The sequence below is a fragment of the Pyrgilauda ruficollis genome, unplaced genomic scaffold, assembly GCF_017590135.1.
Source record: "Pyrgilauda ruficollis isolate IOZ18807 unplaced genomic scaffold, ASM1759013v1 scaffold16, whole genome shotgun sequence".
NCBI lineage: Eukaryota > Metazoa > Chordata > Aves > Passeriformes > Passeridae > Pyrgilauda > Pyrgilauda ruficollis.
Window position 1 is genome coordinate 8,334,657 of NW_024514764.1, and position 25,819 is coordinate 8,360,475.

Below are 25,819 nucleotides of genomic sequence, written 5' to 3' on the forward strand. Positions count from 1 at the left end.
ACAGTGCATGTATTAGGACCTGGGAATATATCTGGACTGCAGATTGAAAGGTTTCCAACAGCACTGGAGAGCTGAGGAAGTCTTGTTTTATAGCCTGAATTGTTTCAGTATAAAGATGGATGAGCTGTATGACACTCTTGAAGACACAGTATTAAATTGGTGAAACAGCTCAGTCTGGTGCTTAGGTGGGGTTTAAAAGGAGGCTGAATCCCAGTTTGTTTGCACTGTATTTTTCATATCATAATCTGAGTTTCAAAGTTACCAGTTGCCTGCAGGCTACTCTAAAAAAAAAAACTAGCCAGGAAGGAAATTTTATTTCCACCTTGAAACACAATTTCTTTCCGGGATTTGTTATGCTTTTTAAATTTACTGGTTTGTGAGGAACTGGAGACTGGCAAGTGCTGGAAACAGGATACAGGGTGGAATGAGTGGATTTCTCAGGTGTGCACTGGAATTGTCTTCATGCTGCCTGAGTAACAGATAACCAGGTGTAGTCAGGAAGGACTTCTTCCCCTCATCCCTTGCAATCAAATCCATGTTGCATGAGAATTGTTTATTCAACAGACTTCCTGCTGTTGCTGGCATGTTGAGTATTGATGATACTCTTGACCTCTTCTTCTCTCCTGCCCTGGCATGATAAAGATTCTGCTCTTGGTTTACTTGGGTTGGTTGGTTTTTATAAAGAAAAAGCTCTAAGTTGTGTTATCTGTGTTCAGAGGTGTTTTTATGACCCCTTATCAGTGGTAGTCCATCAGGTATATTCCTTGAGACACAGATAATGAGAAAAATACTGGCAAAAAAAGTGTTTTCCTTTGTTAATAAAGGAAGCACTGTAAATTCTGTGTACTGATCCTGCAGGGCTGTGCTAAACTCTACCATAAACAGTCTCTTTAATGTCGTGGGATAATTGTATGTCGTAAATCAGCACTTACTCCGCAGAATTTTCTTCTTCAGTGTAGCACTTAATAATAAATATACTGTAAGACCATTATAATAAACACATGCTTAACTACTTCAATAAACCAAGACTACCATGTACTAATTTGATTTTGTATGTAATCTGTATACAGTTAGAAGATGATGGTGGCTAACCAAGAGCTTTTAAAAAACTTGCTATGGCATCTATAAGATTTCTTGAAGATTTTATAAAAGGATTAGCACTGCTGCTGCCAAGAGCCAGGAGTATTCCCATCCAGCCCTACCCTGCTTACTGCCAGCCTCTCTCTCGTGTTGGCGTTAGGAGTCACACAGCCCGAAGGGAGTGGGTATTGCTTCTTTCATGGTGCTGCCAGGCCAGAGCACAGACCTGACAGGAGGCACCTCTGCCAGTGTAAAAGCAGCAGAAGCAGCTGGGGGTGGAGCGAGGCACAGACCACTGGCTTTTCATTGGTAATCCTGTGTTAGATCACACTGAGTTATGAAACCACATTCTGAAACCACCGTCTGCTTTGCTGCTCTGCTGGGGGATTCTTCTGTCCTGTCACATCCAACACAACACGTGGGAGCCTCAGCCTCCAGCGCAGGATCCTCCCTAATGCAGCAACTTCCCCATCCTGGGATCAGCTGGACTCACCCACTGAGCATCTGCAGAGTCTGGAGCTGTCTGCAGCAGAGTTGACTCAGTTCCATTGCTCACATCCCCGTTTGCAGTCAGGCAGCTCAGGGGCAATCCACCTTCCTCTGGCTTCAATTAATGTGTAGTCTCCTGAGTTGGAGAATCTGCTTGGGTGTGCATTTTGTTTGCTGTGCCTCGGAATAGCATGGACAATGGAGGGGCTTGGCTGGAAATCATCTGTCACCATTCTATGTAATGCACTCCAAATTGTCACCAAGGTAGAATTTAAACTCAAGTTTCATGAGTCCCTTGACAGTACACTTTTTGGCTAATAGTAGTATTTGAGGAAATGCAGATTATTTTTTAAAAAATCAGAGGTCTGCACTAAGCAGAGTAATACTTGCAGATTTAGAAAATGTTATTGTTAATATACTTAAGTTACGCAATTTTACAGAAAATGGAAATATAAGCTTTAGTTTGTTGAGACTTCTCACCCAAGATGGTAATGATTTTTCTCATTTTAAAGATGTAAACAGAATAATGAAGAGTATAGATTTTGCTTTTTACATATCCATGCACATACATATATATATATATATAATTAATCCCAGCAGACATCCCAGTAATTCATTTGAAGGCTTGTGTATGTTCTGGTTGGTTTCTAAGCAACATGTTCCATAGCAATAGGATACAATACAGATTGTCCTATATCCTAGTCATTTAAGCCTCTCAGCTAATGATATTGTTCTAGTTCATATGTTTGTTTGCAATGTTGAGTTTACGTGCAGCTCTCTTTGCCATCTAGGTTTTCATTTTCTGCTTTCAGTGGATGCTGTTACTGCTGGAAGCACTCATCTGAGCATCAGCACTGGCTGCAGACAAAAGCTTTATATCACAGTGGTATCATTTGAGAGATTTGGAGGTTCTGCAGGGCTTCCCTCCAGAATTCTGGAGAGATGATCTGAAATGGCCCTCAGTAGTCTCCTCTCATGTACTTTATACTTATACAGTACATTTCTAAGCTGAAATGGAAGTACGACTGAATAATTGTTTAAAATGAATATGCAAAAGAGCTGCTTCAACTTTTCTTAATTTTTTTTGGATATAGTCTTAGCAGAAAAATCACTTATACAATAATGGAAAAAAAGAACATAAAATTATATAACAAGCAAGTAAGGGTTTTTTTAACAAAAGCAAAACTAAGTAAAATAGTGACTTTTTAAAATTATATCCTGGCATACATGGAAGTTTTGAAGGCATTCACCCAGTGATTGGATATGACTGATACCTTTTACAAGAGGAATTGGTGATAAATTATTTTTGTTTTAAAACTAAGAGTATTTAACATGCTCTATTACCATCTTCAGGCTGATGGGGAATGAGTACCACAATTTAAAATGCATTTTATCTTAAAATTCCATACAACTTACAATAATTTCCAACAAATTCAAGGTAGCTATTTTCATGGTTGTCTCACCTCTCCTTCTTTGACATGCCATATAAATGAAGTGAACATTATATTAACAAATTTCTTACTTTGGACTAGTGGAATGTGTAATACCATGTGCAAACTACCATATTCCATAACCTTCCTGAATTATGTACCTTGCATATCACCTGCTCTTCTTTTATTTGCTACACAAAATATACTTCCTACTATTTTTTTTTCTTTGCAGAACAAATATTAGTGGGGGAAAGTAACACTTTTTTAATAGATAGAGTACAATACTTCATCATAGAGTTGAGGGAGAAACAATCTCAGCTCAGGAGAAAGCAAAACCTATCTCTGGAAGATTAACATACATACAGTTATGGTGTAAGAAACTAGAGACTTCGGGATGTGAGCAGATGGGGTTTGGGGTGCAGGCAGCAATCAGGATGCACTGAGCACTCGCTGCTCAGGTTCTGCAGTTCTGGAGCTGCTGCCCTGTGAGGCTGGGCCACAGTTCCAGGGCAGAGGTGATGCTGGGATCACTCCTGGAGCTCACCTGCGCCCGGTGGAATTCTCTGCTCTGTGCACTGCCACACGCTGGTGACACATTTGCGTTAAGGGTACAGCTCCTTCTGTGCCCAGCCACACTGCCCGGTGCCACTGCAGCCTCTGCCCACTGTGCCCCAGCTCCAAGGGGCACCGGCTGCAGAAGAGCTGTTGGCAGCTGGCAGAAAGAAATGGAGCCTTTCAGTGCAACAGCTTTTCATTTAAAGGAAACGGCCGTGTTTCCAGCACTGTCTGTTTCCATGGCAGCCGGCCTAGCAGCCTGCACTGGAGTTTCTGCCGCTCTTGGAAATTTCCAAGGGGTTATGGAGGAATGCTGGACATTACATTCTCTCATTTCCACTTGCAGTTTTAAGTGTTTAAATAGGTAATATCTGTTGGATTTTAACTTCAAGAGAATAATGAGATTATTACATACAGAACATAAAAAAAATCATGATGTGTTGTTCTTCTTCTTGCTGCCATTTGAAAGTACTGTGTGGTGTCTGCTGGACTTGTGTCCATGGTGAAATGTTTGTTTCAGCTGTGTAATTGGGAAATGGCAACAACTATTTGCTGTTTTATAGTACCTTCTATAAAAAGATTAAAATTTGATCTTAAATTAATAGGCTATGTAGTGAACTATGTTAGATGTGGAATTATTAGTGCTGGAACTGTGCACAATATGTGTTCTGTTTTTTTTCAAGGCAAGAAGCAGTGGTGAAAGCTTGTCAATCAGCGTAGATAGCATTGTTCCTGCAGGACAACTATTGATTTATTTTTGGCCTCTTTACATTCCAGTGCTTGTGATTATGTAGTACTACTTTGAGACTGCTCTTCTGTAGGATACACGTTACAGATTCGTAATAGGAATCACTTGCTTAGCTCTGATAAAAGCTGTTTGTTGTGGGTGATTTAATAATACACTTTATTTCACTCTTTCTGCCACTCACAGCAAGTAAGATGCCCAGGGCGCTCTGTCTGCTGCCTTTCCAGGGTATACAGAACGTGCTGTGTCTCCTCAAGCGCCTGTTTGTGGCACTTCTGCTCTCACCCCCTCGCAGCGCTTCAGCAGGAGGAGCTGCTGGTTCTGGTTATCCTCAGTCTCTGCCCCTTTGGGGCACACTGTGTCTGAACCTGAGCAGGTCTCCTGGTGTGAGGCATTGGCTTTATAAAAGTTGCTGCTTTACAGAAATACACTTCCACATAACCAAGTGCATTGGTTAACAGATGAGCTCCCCTTTCTGCTCCATTCCCTGGCTCAGAAGTGTTGATTCCCTGGTGTGCTAACACTCAAAGGAGCTGGAAGAGTGGGAGCACCAGCCTCTGGCACTCAGCTTTTGTGCTGGCTAAACACTCTACCTCCAGTGCAGTCACAAGACTTCTGCTGACTCTGAGAGTCAGATAACCAGATGTTCTTACTGTGAGGAGGGATTATGCTGTTTTGTTTTGTCAGTTAGTATTAAATAAGCTATTCAAGCTTTAATGATCATTTTATTGACTTAAGAAAATACATGGAAATTTTGGAATCTCTCCACCTGGCGTTCAAGTGTTAAAATCGTATGCTTAGTTGAAAACAAAAAGGAATATCCTCCCTTCTCCCTCAGTCAAAGCAGGAATTGGACTGACCTCTCTGTGCATGGCTTTTATTCAGAAGCAGTTCACAGACAATTTTTAGAGTTGCAGTGGTGTGAAGGAGGATTGCTGCCAGATAATGTGAAGTGCAAAATATTTGTACTGTCTTTTAGCAACTACATTTGCTCAGTAGTGTTAACATTGCCCTTCTTTTGCACATGTACTTTAAATAGGAGGAACAGTATCAACAATGTAATAGTTTTATCAAAACATTTTAATATTTGTTAATGTTGTGCCTTCATTTTGGAGATCACTTATGATTTTAGACGTTATGTAGGTAACTCCCTGATTTTAAAAGTGTAAAAGTGAAAGGTAAACTATCTGGCAGCAAGCTGAATGGAGTTACTCTGATAAGAACCATCTGTAAAACACAGTGTTTGAGTAAATACCATTCCAAGGGCAACTTTGCTTTGTAGTACCTCCTTCTCCTGTCTTTTGAATTCTCCCTTCCCCACATTCCATGATGGTTTGTCTGTAAATTGTTCTTTAAAATAAAGGGATGGGGGAAAAACAAAAGGAAAAAAATTCCAAACCCTGACCCACACTAGAACAAGAGTAAAAGAAAAAAAAAAAATATATATATATATGTATGTGTGTGTGTGTTGTATTTGGGTAATGCTTCGGTGGTTTTTAGGGGTTTTTTGGTGTTTTTTTTGGTGGGGTTTTTTTTTGTTTTGTTGTTTTTTGTTTTGGTTTTTTTTGTTTGTTTTTTTGGGTTTTTTTTGTTTGTTTTGGGTTGTGGGGTTTTTTTTTTTTTTTTTTTTAGGCTCTGTCCTCTTATCTCATCCAGCTTTACTAGATTTACCACTTTGTGTGTTACCGACTGTTCTGGAAATCTCTTGCTGTATGGATTTCCATATATATGATAAGTCTGTATTAGCTTTAATTACATTAGATTTAAACCAACCTGTGTTCTGTTTTCTCACAGAAATAAATGAGCAATTCTTTGCCATAAGTGGAATTCTCATCTGGCTCATCCTTGCCTCTGAAGATAATTTTATTATATTTTCCTTATTGAAAACGTGTGATTCAGTTTCCATGGCTCCCATCCTCCTGTCAGGCTGGCTGTTCTTTGAGCCACTTTTTGTGAGTCCCCATTTCCTTCTGAGCTTTTCACAGACCTCACTCCTGTTCCCACACCAGGTTCCCCTCCAGTATAGAGAGACACGTGTCTGTACCTACAGAGACAAGGAAGGGTCACTCCTGACTGTGGTGTGGCCAGCTGCTCTGACACCCTGACCTGTAACCCTGTGTGCTCTGACTAGGTGAAGTTTTGCAACTCACAGACAGGCGTTTCTGTTTCTCCCTTATAAACAGCTCTGCTTTTTACTTTGTATCACTGTAGGGGCTGAAAGTATTTTGGATCCTCTAGATCCTTGTATCTCTTTTATTGAGATACCAATATTGGCTTTTTGTTCTGATGGATTTGCTTTGGAATAGCAAAACCTTTTTAGCTTTCCAACTTTAAAAAATAATGCATTTAGGGGTTTTATTCAAGATTGCTTTCTATTTGAAACTCTTCTTTAATAATGCGTTTGACTGCTCAATATTTATCTTTTTAAAAAGTGTAGATATAAAACACTTTTTCAACATTCGTTTTGGAGTTGATTGCAAAAGCAAACATCTGGTTTTCATCCAGCTTGGTTTCTGTTTAACCTCCTTGCTCTGGTCAAGTCAAAATCTTCAGTTATTATCTTATACCATCTTTCTAACTATGAGTCATCTCTTCTTTAGTATTCCCCCTGCAGTGCTTTCCTATTAGTCATGCTACAGGCTGTCCTTTTCTTATTATGTAATATATAAGTTCATGATATTTATTTAGTATGTGAATAACTACATGTTCTATATCTTCTATATCTCCAATTTTCTCACTGTTTCTATGACTTGTCCAGATACAGATGGGACAACTTCAAAATCTTCCCTTATTGCTTTGTAATGCCCAGTGTAGATGAACAGATGATGGGCAGACAATGTTATGTGAGACCAAAAGGTTTGTTACGTGTTTTTCTTAAAAAATGCTAAAGGTTCACACGTGAGCACATAAGGTTTATGTGCAGGTACATTCTTACTGTTCTTCTCTCCCTTTTGCTCTAGTCTCACTGCATATTCTCTTTTTACACTGTACATTGTTTAGGATATAGTTCCGTTTTTAGTCTTTCTGTAAAGCTTAAGCCAAATATCTGACCATAATTGAAGCCACAAATCATAGATACATTCCTAAACTATACAGTAGGGCTTCCCATCATTTATATTTAGAATAATGTTCAGTATAATATATTCAATAATCATGTTCTTTCCCACTTGTGACCACTAATATTGAAAGCACATCCCTAGCAATGCTTAGGTAGTTACAGCTGAACCAGCTCCACCTACAAAATGGGCTTTAGGAGAAAGCTTAGTGAAAAAAAATTGTAAAAGAAAATTGTAAAGTCTGAACAGATCTGCTGTGCCACAGCCCTGAAATGTTTGTATTTGAACTCTCAGTGTTTGTGTGATACAAGAAAATAATATCCTTGTTTTCAGGACTTGCTATTCCCGGTCTTAATGCTTTAGCCAGAAGAATATCCTTCCTGTACTGCAGAACAGGAAATAAGCTGGTTCCTTTCAAATTCTGGAAACAATGAACTTTGTCCTTAGCTTAATTTTTTAGAAATTACATTCATTTTGATGTTTTGGACAATGCATTAGCTTGTTTTGCTTCCTTGTGAAATACAATAGGAACAGCATACCATAATCATACACCCATAATAAGCTCTCAAGTCAGAATTTCAGCATGTAAATATTACATCTTTAATATACTTTGTCTCTTAATTGTCCCTTGTTCAGAAGATGAAATTTCACTTTGGGGTATTAGCTATATGTGTCAAAGAGATAATGAAGCACTATGATAAATTGATATAGAAACAAGGGGAAGGGAGGAGTAGAAGAAAGAAACAACTTTTTTTTTTTTCCCCTTGTTTTCCCCCCTGGCAACAAAAAGCCATAGTCTTTAAAAATATAAAACTTTTATGTCTACCTCTTCCCCCAGGTTTTGTGGTTTCTGGTGTAGTATTTAATATATGTCACACTGGTTGACACACAGGAATGTGTGGGAAACATTGTATTCAATGTCATGCAATGTAAGAAGTTACCTCTGAAGTTCTATAAGCTGTTTTTCCACATTTGAGAGTATTGGATTTATTCTGTCCTTTAAATAATGATGATAACACATATCTCATTCAAAAAAACCAACATTTTCTGATGTTCAGAGACAGAATAAGGTGTGTTCCTGATTGTAACACTTTTTTGTTGTTTTTAAATAACGCAGATAAAATTCTGCTTCTCTTCAGTTTCTTGTGTTTCAGCAAGGTTTAGTTAAACCTTGCTGAAAATCAGTCTTTATATTAAAAAAAAATTATAAAGTCTTTTAATGTAAAGACTGATTAAGAAATAGGTCTTTATATTTAAAAAAAAAAACTTTAAGAAGAAACAATCAGCAAGACACACACAGAGTTTTCTTCTAAAATGCTCTGCACAGTTCATTTCTATTTCAGCACAGTGAAGTCATGTAAGATTGGCTTAGGACATGCAGCAAGGCTCTGTAATCATTATGGGCTCCAGTTTATGGTTTAAACTCTTTCTACCTCACTGTTTTCTTGATGTAAGCTCAACACTCCTCATGAGGCCTGGCTGATAGGAAAAGTGGATGCACATGGGAAGTACAGTCCTGGCATCAGATGAGACTGAGAAGCAGCAAACTCCAATGAAAGTGGGGATGGAAGTAATCCCTGGGAACTGTTAATAGCAGCTGTTCCTAGGATGGCTCTTGGGGGGTTACTGTCAGCTCTGAACACACAGCAGAAAGTATTTCTAAGGTTGCATACTTGGTATCATTGGAATGGGGGTTTTGCACTTTATGAGGATCCGTGCTCACACAGGAACCAATGTTTTCTTTTGTCAGTACTTCAGCTGAGGCTGCAACAGAGACGGACACGAGAGCAGCTGGTGGACCAGGGCATCATGCCACGTAAGACTTATGTCTAGTAATTTGTATTTCTGTAGTGTTAATTATGAATTGAATATATAAAATGATGAAGACGAGCATTTCTGTGAGATCATGAAAAAGATGATCAGCATTTGAAAAGACTTGTGGGATCCTTTTGCTAACCTAAGTGAGCATGTAGTGAATTCACTGTGCTTACACCATGCTTCAGTTAACATAGCTGTTGTGATGAAAATGCAAGGATTTGTAGACATAGTCTGATTCTGCTTTTATTTTCTCTATTTAAATAATTATTACGAGTTTACTAAATAAACTGAATTACTTAAATAAGTTGACATTAATAATAAAAGCAGCAGTTTTTAAAGAGTAGAATGACAAAGGTTGCCAAACAAGTGAGGGGTGCACAGAAAACGTGGAGAATCTCTAAGTGAATAGCACTGAGATGGAGCACTCTGCAATTTATGTTATTGCTAGGTTTTTTTTTACTCTTTTTGGTTATTTAGAAGCTGGACATCATTCTAAGATGAACATTTAAGGCCTCTGCATTTTTCTATTTCATTTTTGAATCAACACATAGTTCTTAAGGGAAGGTCCAGTTCTCTCTAATAACAGGAAGTATGAGGTATGGACAGCCAGAAAATTCAGTGGAATAAATTAAATTAAATAGGTATTTTGGCATTCTAAACCTTACCTCACAAAATTTCCACTGTGGGACAGTTTTGATAAGTAAACAAACACCTTTGTAGATAGTGAAAAAGTTAACCATTACATGGTAATAATCTGTTAAAATCAAATATTCTAGGTATTCTATATAGGAGTATTGCTCATCTCTGCTAAACATGGTGTATACAACTAGCACAAATCAATTGTAATCCTGCAAACACAACTCTGAGGTGGTGTTAAACACCCATACACACATTCGGGTTAGCATATTTCTTTCAAAAATGACTTCCTGTCCATTTAACTCTTACTCTCCCTTCACAGCTTTGAAAAGTCCAGCTGCATTCCATGAGCAGATAAAGAGCCTGGAGCGAGCCAGGGTAAACCACTTTCTGTAAACTTGTGATTAACATCTGGAAATGGAGAGTCATTTTTGTGATACTGAATTCTCTGAGTACATGGAAAAATTCTTACCATTACAGTAATAATGTGTGCTTTTATTTTGGGAGAATTCATTAAAATAAAATATCAAATCTGAGAGGAACTTCTCTGAGCCTTCACAGATCAGTGAGGATTAAACTTATGGGGGGGGTTAAAACATATGGGGGGAGGTAACCTCCAGTTAAGGATTGGATACTTGGGAAAATTATGCTTGTGCAGTTTTTTCTGTGGCAAATCTATACTATTGTGATTATGTGGTGGTGTGGGATCCAATTCCCATCTTGTTTGGAGAAGTTGGAAATCCATCAGCCCTGTTTAAGTGCTAGGAAAAGAGAATAAAGCAAGAAAAACCCCTCTACTGCCTGTGTTCTGACAGTGCTACCCCCCAATGTGAATGAAACTGCAACTATTCATTGATTGGATGTGGGTGATTTGTCAAACTGCTTTGAGTTTTTAAGTGAACAGTAGCTAATGGTGTTTCCTCCTTTCTTTTAAGACTGAAAATTTCTTGAAGCACAAGATCCGGAGCAGGCCGGACCGCTCGGAGCTGGTCAGAATGCACATCCTGGAAGGTAAGTGCCAGCTCTGCTCAGAGCTGCTCACAGCAGGGACTTGCTTGTGCTCTCAGTTATCCTGCTGAATGACACTTTGATGGGAATTGTTTCTAAAGGTTTATCTGCTCTATTTCTCTGCTTCTGCAGTGTCTGTGGTAGTCTGTATTCCAAATCTGTATATTACCAGACAATCTGTGGCAGTGAAGGTATTCTCAGCAGTGTATTTGTTTGCTATTGCATATTGTTCTTGATTTGTAATGGTAATTATAGCATAGGGTCTGTACATGGAGTGTTTCTATTGCTTCCATGTCCTAAAATGACCTGACAGCCTTGTACTTTCCCCTGGCCCTAAAGAACCTTTAACAAATGTGACTGTTATCCTGTTACCTGTTATACTTGGCTGCTTTTGATATAAGTGGAATGGTTATTGCAAAGACAAGACAATGTTGTTTGTCATGAAATTGGGGAACAATTGGAACAATATTTGAATCAATATATCCTTTTAGAGACCTTTGCAGAGCCTTCACTACAGGCTACTCAGATGAAACTGAAGAGAGCTCGGTTGGCAGATGATCTGAATGAGAAGATTGCTCAGAGACCTGGCCCTATGGAACTGGTAGAGAAAAATATTCTTCCTGTAGACTCCAGTGTTAAAGAAGCCATTATAGGCAAGTAGAAGTCCCACAGCTTCTGTTTGTGATCTACGTGGCATTGTGGAAGATAACATATGCTAAGTTTCTTACTACTTACTCTTTCAGCTTCTGAGACCTAAACTTTGTTATCATTTAAATAAAGTAATCCCATTTTTACATGAAACTTTGAAAATACATTTTTGAAAATAAAAATCATTACAAAGTAATCAAACATCTGTAGCCATTGCTCAGCCTGTCGTAGGTGTCTGTGTGCACTCCACATCTGTTGAACGTACCTTTTAAACTCTTACTAAAACCACTTCTGCTCCACACTTGGTTTTATTGATTCCTTGAATATCATTTAATATGGCTCTCATATTAAAAAACAATAAATACTTAGGTACCATATGTTTAGACTGCTGAAAACTGATCATTTTCCAGCAATTAGCTGATTCTGCCATGAATGTCTAAATTCAATTTGTGCAATTAAAAAAACCATTGTTTCTTTTTCTGTAAACATTTTAGCAGTTGGACAAGAGAATTACCCTCAAGCTTTGGATGATTTTTCATTTGATGAAGACAGCAGTGATGCTTTATCACCAGATCAACCAGCCAGCCAAGAATCCCAGGGTTCAGCAGCTTCCCCTGGTGAGCCAAAAACAAGTGACTCACCCTCACCTGTAACCCCAAATGCTGCTACATCAACACAGGTACAGTTTTTAAATGTTAAAATCTTCACAGTATGGTTTTTGGTCTGGCACTGTAGAAGTGGGGCATGGTTTCACATGGAATGAATACATCTGCTGCTACAAAGGGGTATCTGGGAGTCTCTTTTCTGCTTGGGAGTGTATAGAGTAGAACCCTGGCTTAGCTGGTGGCAGTGATGAAATTCCCATAGGCTGCAGTGAAGCCATAAATTCCCTGAAAATTCATTACGACCCACAGAAGATCTGCAGCTTTCCCAGAAGTTGTTTAAAAGGTCATGGCCATGGTTTACTCCAGCTGTTATTGATTACTTAATGTCTGTCTTCCTTCTGGGCAAGGTCTTGAACTCATTTAGAATTAAACTTAGCTGAAACAACAGTTGACGTCAGTTCCATTATCTTCAGAAAGTCCATAAAAAAAATGTTTCCCACATAATTTAAATATTCTTTCCTATAGTTTTAAAATACTGCCTAAGGGATTTACTATTTAGGAAATCAAAATAACAGTTATGTTGATTTTTCTGAGGTTTTTAGTATTTTCTCAAGGTACTTAAAGGAAAGTAACTGTGTTGTGGCAGTTAAAATGTTACCTGCATAGCAGAGCATTTAAAAGTGTGAGGATTTAGAGAGCTGTGGATTTGCTCTTTACTGCAGAAAGTAATGCAGAAGGCAACTGTGAAATAAAGTAAAAAACAGATAGCTCTTGTTAATGCTCCAAAGACTATATTGTCTTTATGACCATGGACACTTGACAGCTGAGTGGCTCAGGATCTGGTATTACTCTCCTTGGTTTTCTCATTACCACAGTAGATAGAAAAAGTATTGTAAAGTTTATATGCAGAAACAATGCTGGACGCAAAGTACAGCACATCCATTTTATTTCATTGTACCCTAACATACAGATTAAGATAGGAGTTGGATTTCACATAGAGAAAACATAATTTGTGTGGAATAAATTGAAAACAAACCACATGAAATTAGATTCCTGAGTAAGGAATTAGTTTCCTAATGAAGAGTTAAATAAAAATACTCAAAGCAATACACGCCAAAAGCTTTTCAAGTAGGAAGCATTAGAGAGATCTGTGATTGCAGAAACAAAAAGGCACTTGAACTTGATTGAAAAAGTGCTTCAGATAGAACTTTAAGCCTTTGCTTATGGATTTCATGTCACATTACAGCCACTTCTGTGCACACATCTAAAATGAGAAGTTGTTCTTCTACAGAATAAAACAGATGCTCACCTTGTTGTTGTTCCTTTTGAATTAAAAAATAACAGCACAACAGGTCTCTACAGGAGACGTGTCTGGGAATGGCTCCTTTATTCTTTTAATTTCCTCTGATAAATTTTAAATTTTATTACAAAAAAAAATACAAAGAAAGTTTTGAATAAAGTGGAGTGCAGCTAGAGTTCTTTTCAAGGCTTCCTCCTCCGCACATTTCCAGCCATCAGAGGATGTAACATAATTTTGAGAACCTTCAGCTCTTGTTGACTGATGACCTAAAACTTGCTTTAACCGAGTGTACTTGCATCTGGTAAGGATTAGGCATTTTAGTCATACTCTAAACAGATCAAGTTGGGGTATTCACAATTCAGAAGATATTATATAGTTATCTTCAAAACAGCTAAAGAATTTTGCTTGATGGCACAAGAATGACTGTTTCCTTAATACAGTCTCTGCAGCTTGTTGACCTGCTAGATTCTTGTTGGCATCTAGCAGAAAAGGTACAGAAATCATATTATTTGGAAAAGGGATCTGTTAAAATTGAATAATGACTAGTTTATGAAGTAATCAAGTGAAGAAGTCAAGACCTGTTAAATCTAAGTTTTTGAATTTAGAAATAAATCATGTGCATGGTTCATTGCCTCATCTAACACTTGCAGGTAAAATTGGGAAGTCTGTAAAAAGCTTTGTGTGTAGGTTAGGATAATGACTAGTGTAAGGAAAATAAATTTACTGTCTGGCAAGAGGAAAATGTTTAACACCATGATTTTCACACAATGTGAAAAGAGGTAATTTGGGGTTTTGGTGGTGCTTTTTTTTTTCTTTTTTTCTGTTGTGCATGTACAGAAAATAACAGACACTGTGTAAGATTTCAGATCCTTTCCAGAGCAAACACTTTGAAACCTAGAGATAAAAATAGAGACATTTGTGTCTTTAGCCTGCCACCATAAACTGACAGGATCCCAGGACAGGCATGTGCACAGTGGCTAGGAGGGCATGGTAAATCTGTTCCTCTGTGTGGCTGCAGGACAGAGGGATCAAACCCACTATTCAGTTTTGCTGGGTTATGGGAAGGCAGCTGTAGTTGCCTCTTGGCAGCTGATGGTTGGGAACACAGTGGGATGTCTAAATGAAACACGAAGATAAAATGGAAATCCATTACAAATTAATTGTAAGCAAAAATCTGAGAGCTTTGTTCATGCAGACTGCACCTTGGGAACTGCTATCCTAGAAATACAAAAGAACCAGGACATGGAGTTGCAAAATGTGTATCAGGTCCTTTGTGGTACAATCTCACAGAAAAATACAGGAAAGTTACAGGAAGAAATGAAACAGAAAGAAGTACCTGTTGGACTTTATTATAATGCAAGTCTTGGAATTAATTTGGAAGAAAAAGGATGTTTACTGATAGGAATAAAAAGAAGGGGCTTTTATAAAAGTAACATTATACTAGGTGATCTAATTGCTTTCTTAAACAATGGAAGTGCAACTGATGTCATCTGGCTGGATTTATTACTGGAATATTAAACACTAGGAAAATGAGGATGGAGATTACCAGAAATGAGACAGAAAGAGGGAAGTCCTGGGCTGAAAGGAAGCTGGTACCAGTGCTCTGTGGGAGTTGATCTGGGACATTCTGGTTTCATGTTACTGTTAACAACCTTGACATAAGAACAGGTCACCTAACAAAAGTAGGAAGGCATAGTCAGCACACAGTTGGATTGTTATTATGCAAAAAGAACTGGTTGGCTTTTAGGAGACAAATGCAATTCCAATAGAATGAATAGTTCTTGGAAAGAAAAATACACAATGCCCCTCTTTCCCATGACAAAGAAATGTGGAAACCTGGGGACTCTTGACTCAAGAGAAAACTGAGGAGGAAGAGAGTTGGGACGCAGTGTTCAGCAGTGGAGTCAGGGAGCTGCTGTGGACATCTTCTGTAAAACTGCAAACCTGTCAGAAGAGATGATTCCAGTGGAAGTGCTAATGCCACTGTAAGGATGCAGTGAGACCCTACGTGGAATATCCTGTACATTTTCAGTTACTTATATCCAAGAAAGACTTAATGAAAACTGTTAGCACAGTTAACTGTAACAGGTAAAGATAATCAGAGAATGAAAAATCTATTTGTGAGAAAAGAGTAAAAATTTCTTTGTGTGTCTAGGAACACAAGGACTGAGATATGTTTATGTAGAGTCTATATTCCATCAGAGGGATATTCACCACAGGAGAAAATAATAAGGTTTCTTTGAGACTTAAAATCACAAACCAATTTCAGCACAATAAAAATTTAAGATGAGCAAAATATGGGTTTACACTTCTGCTGGCATAAGATACAGAAGAAATGCGCCTCCTGGAAGGTCAGAGGTGGGGTTCTGTGAAAATACCATAGGAAGGGTGAAAATACACCTGCTGTCCTGCTGCATGGTCATTCTGAAACAAGAAGTTTGTTTGCATGTGTTGAAGTTTGACCTTTATGAAATCATTGCTTTTCTGACTGTGGGTGGTAAGACTCTCCTTGTATGCACAAAAATCTGACTCCACAGACAAAAAATATTGAAGGCCTCAATTTTATAGTAATAAAGCAATGTATTCTTACCTAACAAAGAAGTCAAAGTAAGAAACCATTTTATTTTATTTTATTTGCTGTGTTTGAAGTGCGCCAAAATGTGCCCTTATAGAATACTTGTACACATGTGCAGGAGTTCGGTTTTCACCATTCCTCCAAAAAAGTATTTTGTGAATTTGACATGATAGTAAATTGCCTTAACTTTTTCACATTTTTTCCAGTTACTCAGGCGGTCGATGTTTTTAATGTTTCTCTTTTTCCTTATATTTTTTTAATACTAGTATCCACCTTTAACCTCTCCAGTTCCTGAATTCCTCAAAACTCCCTCTACAATTGAACAGCACGTGACTCGTTCCACTGCTGCAACCACCCTGACCACAACCACTGTATCTGCAGCAAAGCCTGGGCCAGCGTTAGTGAAGGTGGGTACCTGGAACTGTGGCCCCTGAGGACAACATTCTTCATCTGTGTCCCAAACACACAGCGCTGTGTTTAATGGAATACTACACAAGTAAACTTACAGTGCCTGAAGCTAAGAACAACTTCTGCTGCTGTTCAGGGGAGCATACTGGGCTGATGACTCAAAGCTTTTGTGTGTTAAGGTCAGCCAGTAGCCCAGAGACCAGCTCATTATTCCAAGAGGTCCTTACAGTACAGCTGACAAAAGTTTTCAGGCAGAAATCTGCATTACATTGCTATGGAAGTTTTTAAGAAACAAGGACAATAGGTTTTTGCAATACAGATTTTCTACTTTCTATCTGCGTACTAATGTAGTTTTGTATGGAGGATAGTTGAACAGAAAGAGTCACTGCATTCATAGTCCACTTGTAACCAAAGTGGTGAACAGCATTGCTCCTTTTCCACAACTATTTTCTTATTGTTTCATGTATGAGCAGAATGCATTGTGAGGGAGAAGTTACTGTATCCTTGTTGAAGATCAGAAGAACATACTCAATTCTCTTTTCTGCACTGACTTAGCCAGCAGCATTGAAAACCCTTTCAAATACAGTTAGAGAGGGATTTCCTTTAGATGTCCATAATGTTTCATTTCAGTAATTTCACTGTCTTCAGCTGTGTTAATGAATATATGTATGTAGACTTCTACTTACCTATGTGAAATTAACTCAGTTAAATGCACAAGGATGACCTCTGGCAGTCATTTTCTAACATAAATTTGGCTATATCCTTTGAAATGACTGGATATGTACCAGCTTACTTAATGCAGGACCTTAATTCAGATGTGCCCCAAAAGAGGCTATCTGTGTAGTGAACAGGCATGGATCAACACAGCATTTCTGCTTTGATACCTTCTGTATGATTAGGTAACTGCCTTCAATTTTTCCCTAAAAATAATTCCAAAGAGCTTGTAAAGGAAGAGAGTTTTACGACTTGAGCATTGCTAATGAAGATAGTGCTGCCTGTAATTTATAGAAGTGTCTGTCCATGCTTTTAGTCTAGACCTCTGAGTACCTCAGATGTTTACAGATGGAATTTAGAATACTGGCTTTTACTTCCACAAAATGCTAAAGTGGCTTTGAACTTACCTGCTTAAGAAGAATGCCTCTTTGCAATGACAGGTCATGACTAGTAGAATCCCTTAGCTGTGCCACCTTTAAAAAACCATTCACAAACTGAGATTTGATGACCCCTACTTGTGCAGGGGATAAGCCAGCTGGAGTATGTTAACCTTCCAAGGACGGCTCATTTGGGGATGTTTTCAAGGGCAATTGTTTTCAGCAGCTCTCTACAGTAAAAGTGCTCTGGTATGCTGCATCTCTGAGCCATGCATAACTGCTTTAAGTGACATCTCTTATGGTTTTGTTTCAATCTTTTCCATCCATAAACAGCAAAGCCACCCAAAGAACCCAAATGATAAACATCGGAGCAAGAAATGTAAAGAACCTAAGCCAAGGGTGAAAAAATTGAAGTATCATCAGTATATTCCACCTGATCAGAAAGGTGAGAAAAATGAGCCACAGATGGACTCCAACTATGCTCGTCTGCTACAACAGCAGCAACTGTTTTTGCAGCTGCAGATCCTGAGCCAACAGCAACAACACTACAACTACCAGACAATTCTACCTGCACTGCTGAAGTATGTGAAGCATTGTTTGTGTCCTTTTAAGAAAAAAACATACACATCAGTTATAGGCTTAGGGCTTTAGAAGTAAACATGGTTTGCAAACATTAAAGAGACAGCTGGAACCCAAGAAAACTTCACGTGGTATTATGCATCACTGTGGGTATTACTCATCATTTAACAAGGTGGTGAGGTTATTCTCTTGTTAAAATAATCCTGAAGTCTTAGAAGCCTTGAGGTGGTCCTAGTTATTTTTATGTGACATGGAAACAGAACATCTTAGCTATCAGATGTGTTTTTTCTGATCAAATGCATGTTTGAAAATCAAAAGCATTTGTGCAAAATCAAGAAAGTTTTGACACCATTTTCACTCAAATGTGAGATAGGTAAAGCAGGAGAGAAGCTTGCAGACTATGTCTTTAACAAAGACATGCACTATTCCTGTGGGTTTGTTTATTTTTCTTTACATCAAATTCACAAACCACATTCTTGCAGTTTACAAATAAGACATAACAGTCATTTTAAATTTGATAAGATCTGTGTGTTGTTTATAGCCTCATCTCTAATGCTTATAGGAGTTCCTCATTAGTACTGATCTTTAGCACTTTTAACAGTGAGAAGTACACTCACTGATTTATAGGTAGAAGCAGTCAAAAAATAAATGTTTAAAGAGTTGCCAGCATCCCATAACAAAACAAAAAATTGACTATCTGTGGAGTTTCACTCTCATCATGTAAGACCAATCCTTTCCTAGAAGTCCTTAAAGTGTAACATGCTACAGTCACACAAGCCTAAATTCAAATTGACTTCAGCTATTTTTTAATGAGTTTTCACTGAGTTCTTTTTCTTGAGCAAGTGAGGCTAGAAAAGTTAAAGCTACCATCTGTGGTTGTATTTATAATTACCATGTATCCTAACATTTGGACTGGCGATGTTTCTGCCTGCTTGCCCACGCTTCTTATGTTCCATTTACTGACATTTCAGAAACATTTCTTCATAAATCAGCTGAACAAAATAAAAGAGCTGACTTATGGTACCTAGTGTAAATGGTGCCATTTTAAATTTTTTACCATTACTTCGGAATCTTTGTATGAGATTCTTGAGTACAGCTGATAAAAATGCATCATCTTCAAAGTGAACTGCTTTATGTCAGTCCGTACTGTGTGTGAACATTGGACATCTATGGAAGGGTTGAACCACAGAGTTCAGTACTGGGGGGTGGTTACTGATGCCAGACAAAATTAACTAATTGCCCTGGCTGGTGATTAATTTGTGTAAACAGAGTTTGCAGTCCATAGTGTTCTTCAGAGATACCATGACAATAATCAGAACTATGAAGCATAAATTGGTATGCTTATCTGCAAAACCAAACCAAAATAGCAACATACTACTCTCTGTTTTCTTGTCTGTTTTGTTTTACTGAAAATATGTAATATGTGTTAAGCGTGGATTTGTAAAAAAAGTTAATTTGTTCATTAGCTTCACAGACATGAGATTCAGAATCACAGCCTCTTGATTGAAAACATAATATATTTAGCATTCTTGTCCCTCTTTCCTGTTACTTGAAGGCCACTGAATGACAAACAGAGCAACAATGGGAATTCACCACTGAATACTTTGAACAACAACAGTACACCAACATCAGCTGCCAGCTCACCAAGACAGAACAGCAGTGCTCCTAGCAGGAAACCAGGTCCTCTACCTTCAAGCTTGGATGACTTGAAGGTAAAAGATAAGAGGGATTTGTCCATTCTTGTGCATTACTGTAATTCATAATTTGTGAACTGTTACTGTTGAGAATATGCCTGGTGATCTGTACCAATGAAAACTGTTCTTTCCTCCTAATTGGGTAGAATAAGATTGTCCAAGTTTTCATACACAACTCTCCTGGAAATATTTGATTGCTCATATGCATATGTTCCAGAACTGACATTTCCTTCCCAAAAAATTAGAAGAGGAGGAATTTCAGACACATTGTATTGGTCACTGTGACACCTTGGGTAAGCTGTGAGGTTCACTTCATGTGAAGTTTCAGCTCAGACAGATTTAAACACAGGAGCAGTAATTTCCTCATGACAATTTCAGTGTATCAGTGAAGAGGTTTAGTTAAGCAATATAAATGAAAAGATGCCCTAATAAAAACATACTCTGAGAGGTCACTGCTATAAATAGAGACAGAAATAAGACTGTAAAGAGAGAACAGAAAAGATCTTACCAGAATTCAACACATCTGAAAATGAACACTAAATTCCAGAGTTTCCTGAAGTTAACTGTGTAGACTGTTCAGGTTGCACTATGAGGGCATTGCATAGGATCTTCTTCTTTCTGAAATACATGAGAAGGAATAAAGACTGTGAGGGACAAATCTGAAGCAGCGTGTGGGGGTTTAGGATTCAGCAGCTGTAGGAATGTGCCAAACTTCAGCAGCAGCGTAGGGACATCTAGTGGGCAATTAATTCCTTTCTCTTTGCCTTTACCAAGATTTGTGAGGGGCAGGAGGGAGATTTCTTTTAGATTTGAAGGGATAAAAAGAAGAAAATTCAGAAGATTGGATTCTCAAGACAGTAATATATTGTCCTAAGTTAAGCCAATCTTTTAATATGAAATAAGTCTATAAAATGCAATTCAAACAACAGCGTTTGAAATCAGTTTTCCAGTCTTTAAATTTTTAACTAAAAACTTAAAAAGATATTTAAGTTAATACCTGGAATTGTGCTTTGCAGTGATTAAAGCTGTTCAATTACCTATTTCTGCACAATTTATTGGTATTCCTGCTGATGTGGTAACACTAACATAAGCCTTCCTTGCAGACCTGCTGATGGTGGTTTTATCACTGACTCAGCTAAATCAGTTCTGAGTAAGAGTTCAGAAATGAATTTTTGAAAAAGAGAAAAATTAGAACACACTCTCAAGTGCAGGGGGTACCAGACTGGGGGAAATAGCTGAGTCATTGGCTAGGGAGTTATTTAACACAAAATTGCTGTGCATTTTAGAGACGTAAAATGTATTGCTGTGACTTTTCATCATTTCCAAATCCAAAATACCTCCAAGTTAAATTCTAGGCTGGCTGAGCACTGAAATACTACTGAGGTCACTAGCTTTTGTTGTGTTAGAGGTAGCTCTAATATGCAGGGAGCCCCAACCCTGCAGTTAGCTGTGGTGTATGTTTATGATAAACAGAAGTCATTCTTTGTGACTGCTTTTCTTTAACTGATATTTTGAAGCATAGAATCAATTTACTCAAAACATTTGCACTTTACTTTGTCTGTAAGTTTATTGGAAAAAACTGAGAACGTTTTTCTGTCAGAAAGTAATTTTGACTGCTTATACTGTTTTTGAAAAGGAAACACAGGTGGCACTTAGGGTGACTGGTTGCTAATTAGCAAGAGAGCCTTTTGTGTTTGATGGGTCTATTGAATCATCAGCTGACCTGATAAAGTTTCTCAGATCTCTCTGTCCTGATGGTGTAACAAAGGGGCTCAGTGTGCTGCTGTTCACTGCTTTTATCTGCACTGCTGCCATTGTCTGCTGGTTTGCTTCAGATGTTTTTAGCTCAGAACTGGAGCTGTAGGTGCATTTTTCCATGTTGAATATTTATGAAAAAACATCATCAGTTTGCTGCTATTCACTGTACAACTGAACACTGCTAAGATATTGGCCACTTAAACACTGAAGTAAGTAGGAGGTCAAGGAAATGTGTTTATAGATAATGCATGCTGTCAGAACCCAGAGGTTTAATAACTAGCAAATCTGCAAATGAAAATAATTTTCATTATTAAGATGTAATAAGAATGCATGTAAGTTTTAATATTTTCATTTTTTATTGTAGTGTTTTGTTTTATTTTATTTCAGGTAGCAGAGCTTAAAATGGAGTTGAAACTGAGGGGATTACCAGTGTCTGGAACAAAAACAGATCTTATTGAGCGTCTGAAAACCTATCAAGATCTTAACAACAATGGGGTTGCTACAAGTACCTCTGTCACAGTGACCACTTCTAGTGGGGCCACAGGTAACACTGGGGAAGTGACTGTGGCATTTCCTGTTACAACAGTAAATAAACCAGTGGTTAATACGACATCCAGCTTCCCTCCAGAAAAAACATCTACTGAACCTGGCAGCAAAGCAGTAAATACTGAAATCATCAGCTCTCCCCTGCCTATATCTCCCTCTCCCTCTGAACAGTCGAGTCTAAGCACAGATGATACGAGTATGGCAGACACTTTCCCAGAAATGACCATGATGTCACCATCCCAGTTCCTAAGTACTTCACCACTGAGAGCAAGCACAAACGAGGATAACCAGAATCGCAGCAGTGGAAGCATCTCAACCATGGAGTATGATGTAGCAGAAAAGGACCGCAAGCTTCAAGAAAAAGAAAAACAGATTGAAGAGCTCAAAAGAAAACTGGAACAAGAGCAAAAACTTGTGGAAGTATTGAAAATGCAACTTGAGGTTGAAAAAAGGGGACAACAGCAACAGTCTCAGACTTTTGGTAACTCAGCTGCTTTGGAACAGAAGCAGTTCAGTGCTGCTGTCAAAGATGAAACTGCTCCTGCTGACTGCTCAAGTACCAGTCAATCTGTACCTGTAGCCAGCCATTCCTTAGGACAGTCAGCGTACACCGCTGGCCAGAATCCAGTTGCCAAAAAGGCAGTTGTTATCAAGCAGGAGATACCTGTGGCCAAAGCTGAACCTCAGAATGCCATTTCTCAGTTTTATGTTAGTCCACAGAGGCAGCCACAAACTGCAGTTGTTGCCCAGCCTCAAGCTCTATTAACTGCCCAAGGAACTGCCCAGCTGCTCCTCCCACTGTCTATCCAGGCACCAAATGCTGCCACTGCAGTGCAGTTACCAGTTGGAAATATCAAGTTGCAGGTAAGGGTGTTTCTATTTTTTTATCACGTAACCTGCATTGCAGTATTTCATAACTTAGTGTAAATAGGTAAATGTGCTGCTTGTAAGATTAACTTAAAAATCAAGCTTAGCCTGTTTCTGCTTAAGGGAAACAGTAGAAAAGCTTGAGCTGATCTTGTAATACCTGCTTCTAATACTTGTTTCTTTGCAACTTCTGTTCCTAGATACTCTTTCCTGAAAAGCAATTGCCTTACCATGTACTGCCTCCATGCACAATTTGATTTAAAGTAGCATATACCATCATTTTGTTAACTGCAAATTGTAATAGAGAGCTACAGTCTCAGTGCTTTATTTTGAGATAGGCCTGTTTGCAAAACATATGTGAACTACCTTGTGTGGTGGTGCTTCAATATATTTAGAAATGTGGATGCCAGGTTGTAGAACTCTCCTGTGGACTTAGAAAAAGAAACCATGGTTATGCAAATATTATTTCTAGGCTGATTATAGGTAGTGAATAAATACAGCATAAACCAAGACAGGCTGTAAATACAGAGGTATAGAAGTAATCTGACCAAGCTGAATCAGTGTAACCTGTTGGTCTGAGGTAGAATTAAGCAGTAATGCACTTCCTAGTGGCATTGTTGGAACATCCCCTGCCACCCATCATGGCAGCAAAGTATTCTTCCAGCTGCAGTGTGTCCCTGGCTGTTGTGCATGCTGTGGGCCTAGGCTTGCTGCAAGCCTGTGCAGCAGTACATCCAGCAACCTTTATGAGGGGTGGAAAGTTCTGGTGAGGATCTGCACCCAGTCTGCAGTGCAAGAACTGTTCCTAGAAGCTACAACCAGATCTCCACCTGAATTGTTCTAAAATCCTGCTAGAATTCTGTAACAACCTTAAGCAGCTTGTCCTGGTATTTTACTTTACCTATACTCCAGAAAGTTTTCCGCTATCACTTAAAATTGTTTTTCATGAGGTTAGACACACTTCTTGCCTTTCACTGGCCATTAAAAATGACCATGGTCTTAAAAGCAACCTTTTTCTTGCATTATCAGTTTTCTCTTCTGATTACTCAAGCCAGCTCTTACAGTCCTTTCTTACTGATATCTGCTCTCTCTGTCCCCTTTTATTTTTAGCATGTCCACTGGGCTCTCTCCAGTTTGTCTTTGTCTTAAACTCTGTTGGCAAAATAAACATCACCTTTTAGCTGGGAACTCCTCAGTACCAAACATAGTAACAGTTTGGTTTCCTGTACAGTTCCCACTCATCCCTCCCGAATACATGTTACTGCTATTCTGCATAAGGTGTGCAATAGATTTTTACATTATGTAACTTACTGTGAGATACAAATAATTCAAATATGTTATCTTCATCCTTTAGGCTCAATCACAAGCTGGAATACAGACCCCATCACAAATACCTGCTCCTATTTCTTCCTCTGGCCTGGTGCAGACAGCACCTCAGATGCATGCTCCACAATCAAAACAAAATACCATCACGCAGCACGCACTTGATCAGACCCAACAAATCAGAAAGGTTTGTGGATAGCAATAAACATTAAGATAAATAGTTGTATAATCTAGTTCTAGGCAGTGCTTTTAGAATCTTTTATGTGTCATCTGTGTTATATACAAGTGATCAAGTCACCTAACATCGGTACCATATTTTTCTGTGTGATACAATGGGCTTGTAACTCCTTCTTTTTCCAAAATTTTAGTCTGTGCAGGACTTTATTTTTCAGTTGCAGATAAATACATTGTCTAAAGACGTTTTATCTTAATGGTACACTTAAGGCATGACTCTTACTACATCCTTCCTCATGCTTGGCACAAGCGGTGTGTACCAGGTATATTCCAGTCAGTTTCTCTTTATTTGCCACTGGATCTAAATGGGAGATTCTCATAGGCAGTTCTTAAGTAAAAGCTTTTACTTATGACTTCAAAGATTTATTCCTTTATAGAAGTTAATTCTGGTTTTCTGGCTTTCCTTGTTGATTTCATCCCTCCTTATGAAGAAAGCTATGGACTCAGATCCTGAGGATGGTAATTCCAGTGAGTCAAAACCCTACCATACCTCTTCCTAAGGAATGCAGGGTATGATTCAGAGATCCTTCTCTTCCTGTCTACCAAAAACAGTCAGCTCTGTAATGTCCCATTCCAACACATGTTCCTCAGCAGTGGATGTACAGTTGTGACTGCCACTCCAGTCATGTTCATATGGGAACTGATACCAACCCATCAGCACCAGTCATCACAAAAGAAAAGGTTTTCTCCTCCTCTAAGCCTCTTCTAGACTAACCTCTATTATTAGGAACATGGAGATTAGTTTTGGACCTTTATTGCATCCTTATCAGTGGACAGCAAGGTTTTTCAACCTGCCCCTAGGGACACATAATTCAGAAACAACTCAAATTCCAAGATGAAGAGGGTCATTTTTACAGTGTATTATGTAACTGTTATATCTCAGCCTTTGAAGTTCTTATTTCAGTTTACAAAAGTGCGTCATTAACCCCATGCTCTCCTGTGATTTGGGGATTGTACCTGAGCAATGTGACCTTATCTGCCCTCTGCTTGGGCTCTTGTTGCAGATAAGAACTTACCTTAGAAGATGTATGATTGTGCTTTGCCATTCTCTAGAGAGCTGGGTAATAAAGGGGGTCAACAGCTAAAGGAGCATCAATACTCTTCAGACTGCTTGTTCAGTCTGTTTAATTTCATGGACATTGAGGTTATCCTCCAGAAGTCAAAACTGAGATACATCCAAAAAGCAGATTTAGTGCAGATTCTCTGGGATTTGGTGAGGGGCTAATCTTACCTTGTTAATGAAACAGGTCCTATAGAGAAATTTTCCAATCATCCTGAGGCATGTACTTGTACCAGAGACTGGCATCTTGCTGCCATTGCTGCCTCCAAGTTCCTTAAAATATCTGTAGGACATAACCAAGATCTGTACCCTCC

General features: G+C 38.5%; 1 protein-coding gene and 1 long non-coding RNA gene across 4 annotated transcripts in view; one reads left to right on the forward strand and one right to left on the reverse strand.

The window, feature by feature from the left end:
* The window catches only part of MRTFB (myocardin related transcription factor B), a 66,690-nt gene that overhangs the window by 30,878 nt on the left and 9,993 nt on the right, over positions 1-25,819 (forward strand). For 2 of the 3 annotated variants that reach the window (XM_041462223.1, XM_041462224.1), the window contains 10 exons: positions 9,106-9,171; positions 10,132-10,187; positions 10,745-10,820; positions 11,309-11,470; positions 11,960-12,144; positions 16,212-16,352; positions 17,778-18,025; positions 19,579-19,735; positions 21,863-22,885; positions 24,243-24,398. In XM_041462223.1, the coding sequence (XP_041318157.1) occupies positions 9,106-9,171; positions 10,132-10,187; positions 10,745-10,820; positions 11,309-11,470; positions 11,960-12,144; positions 16,212-16,352; positions 17,778-18,025; positions 19,579-19,735; positions 21,863-22,885; positions 24,243-24,398 (2,270 nt within the window). The remainder of the gene's footprint in view (positions 1-9,105; positions 9,172-10,131; positions 10,188-10,744; positions 10,821-11,308; positions 11,471-11,959; positions 12,145-16,211; positions 16,353-17,777; positions 18,026-19,578; positions 19,736-21,862; positions 22,886-24,242; positions 24,399-25,819) is intronic. The other variant, XM_041462225.1, reaches the window with a different exon arrangement.
* LOC121350695 overlaps positions 12,978-25,819 on the reverse strand; it is a 43,963-nt gene continuing 31,121 nt past the window's right edge. The window contains exons 7-8 of the long non-coding RNA XR_005954689.1: positions 20,226-20,335; positions 12,978-15,314 (exon numbers count right to left, since the gene is read on the reverse strand). This is a non-coding gene — a long non-coding RNA (uncharacterized LOC121350695). The remainder of the gene's footprint in view (positions 15,315-20,225; positions 20,336-25,819) is intronic.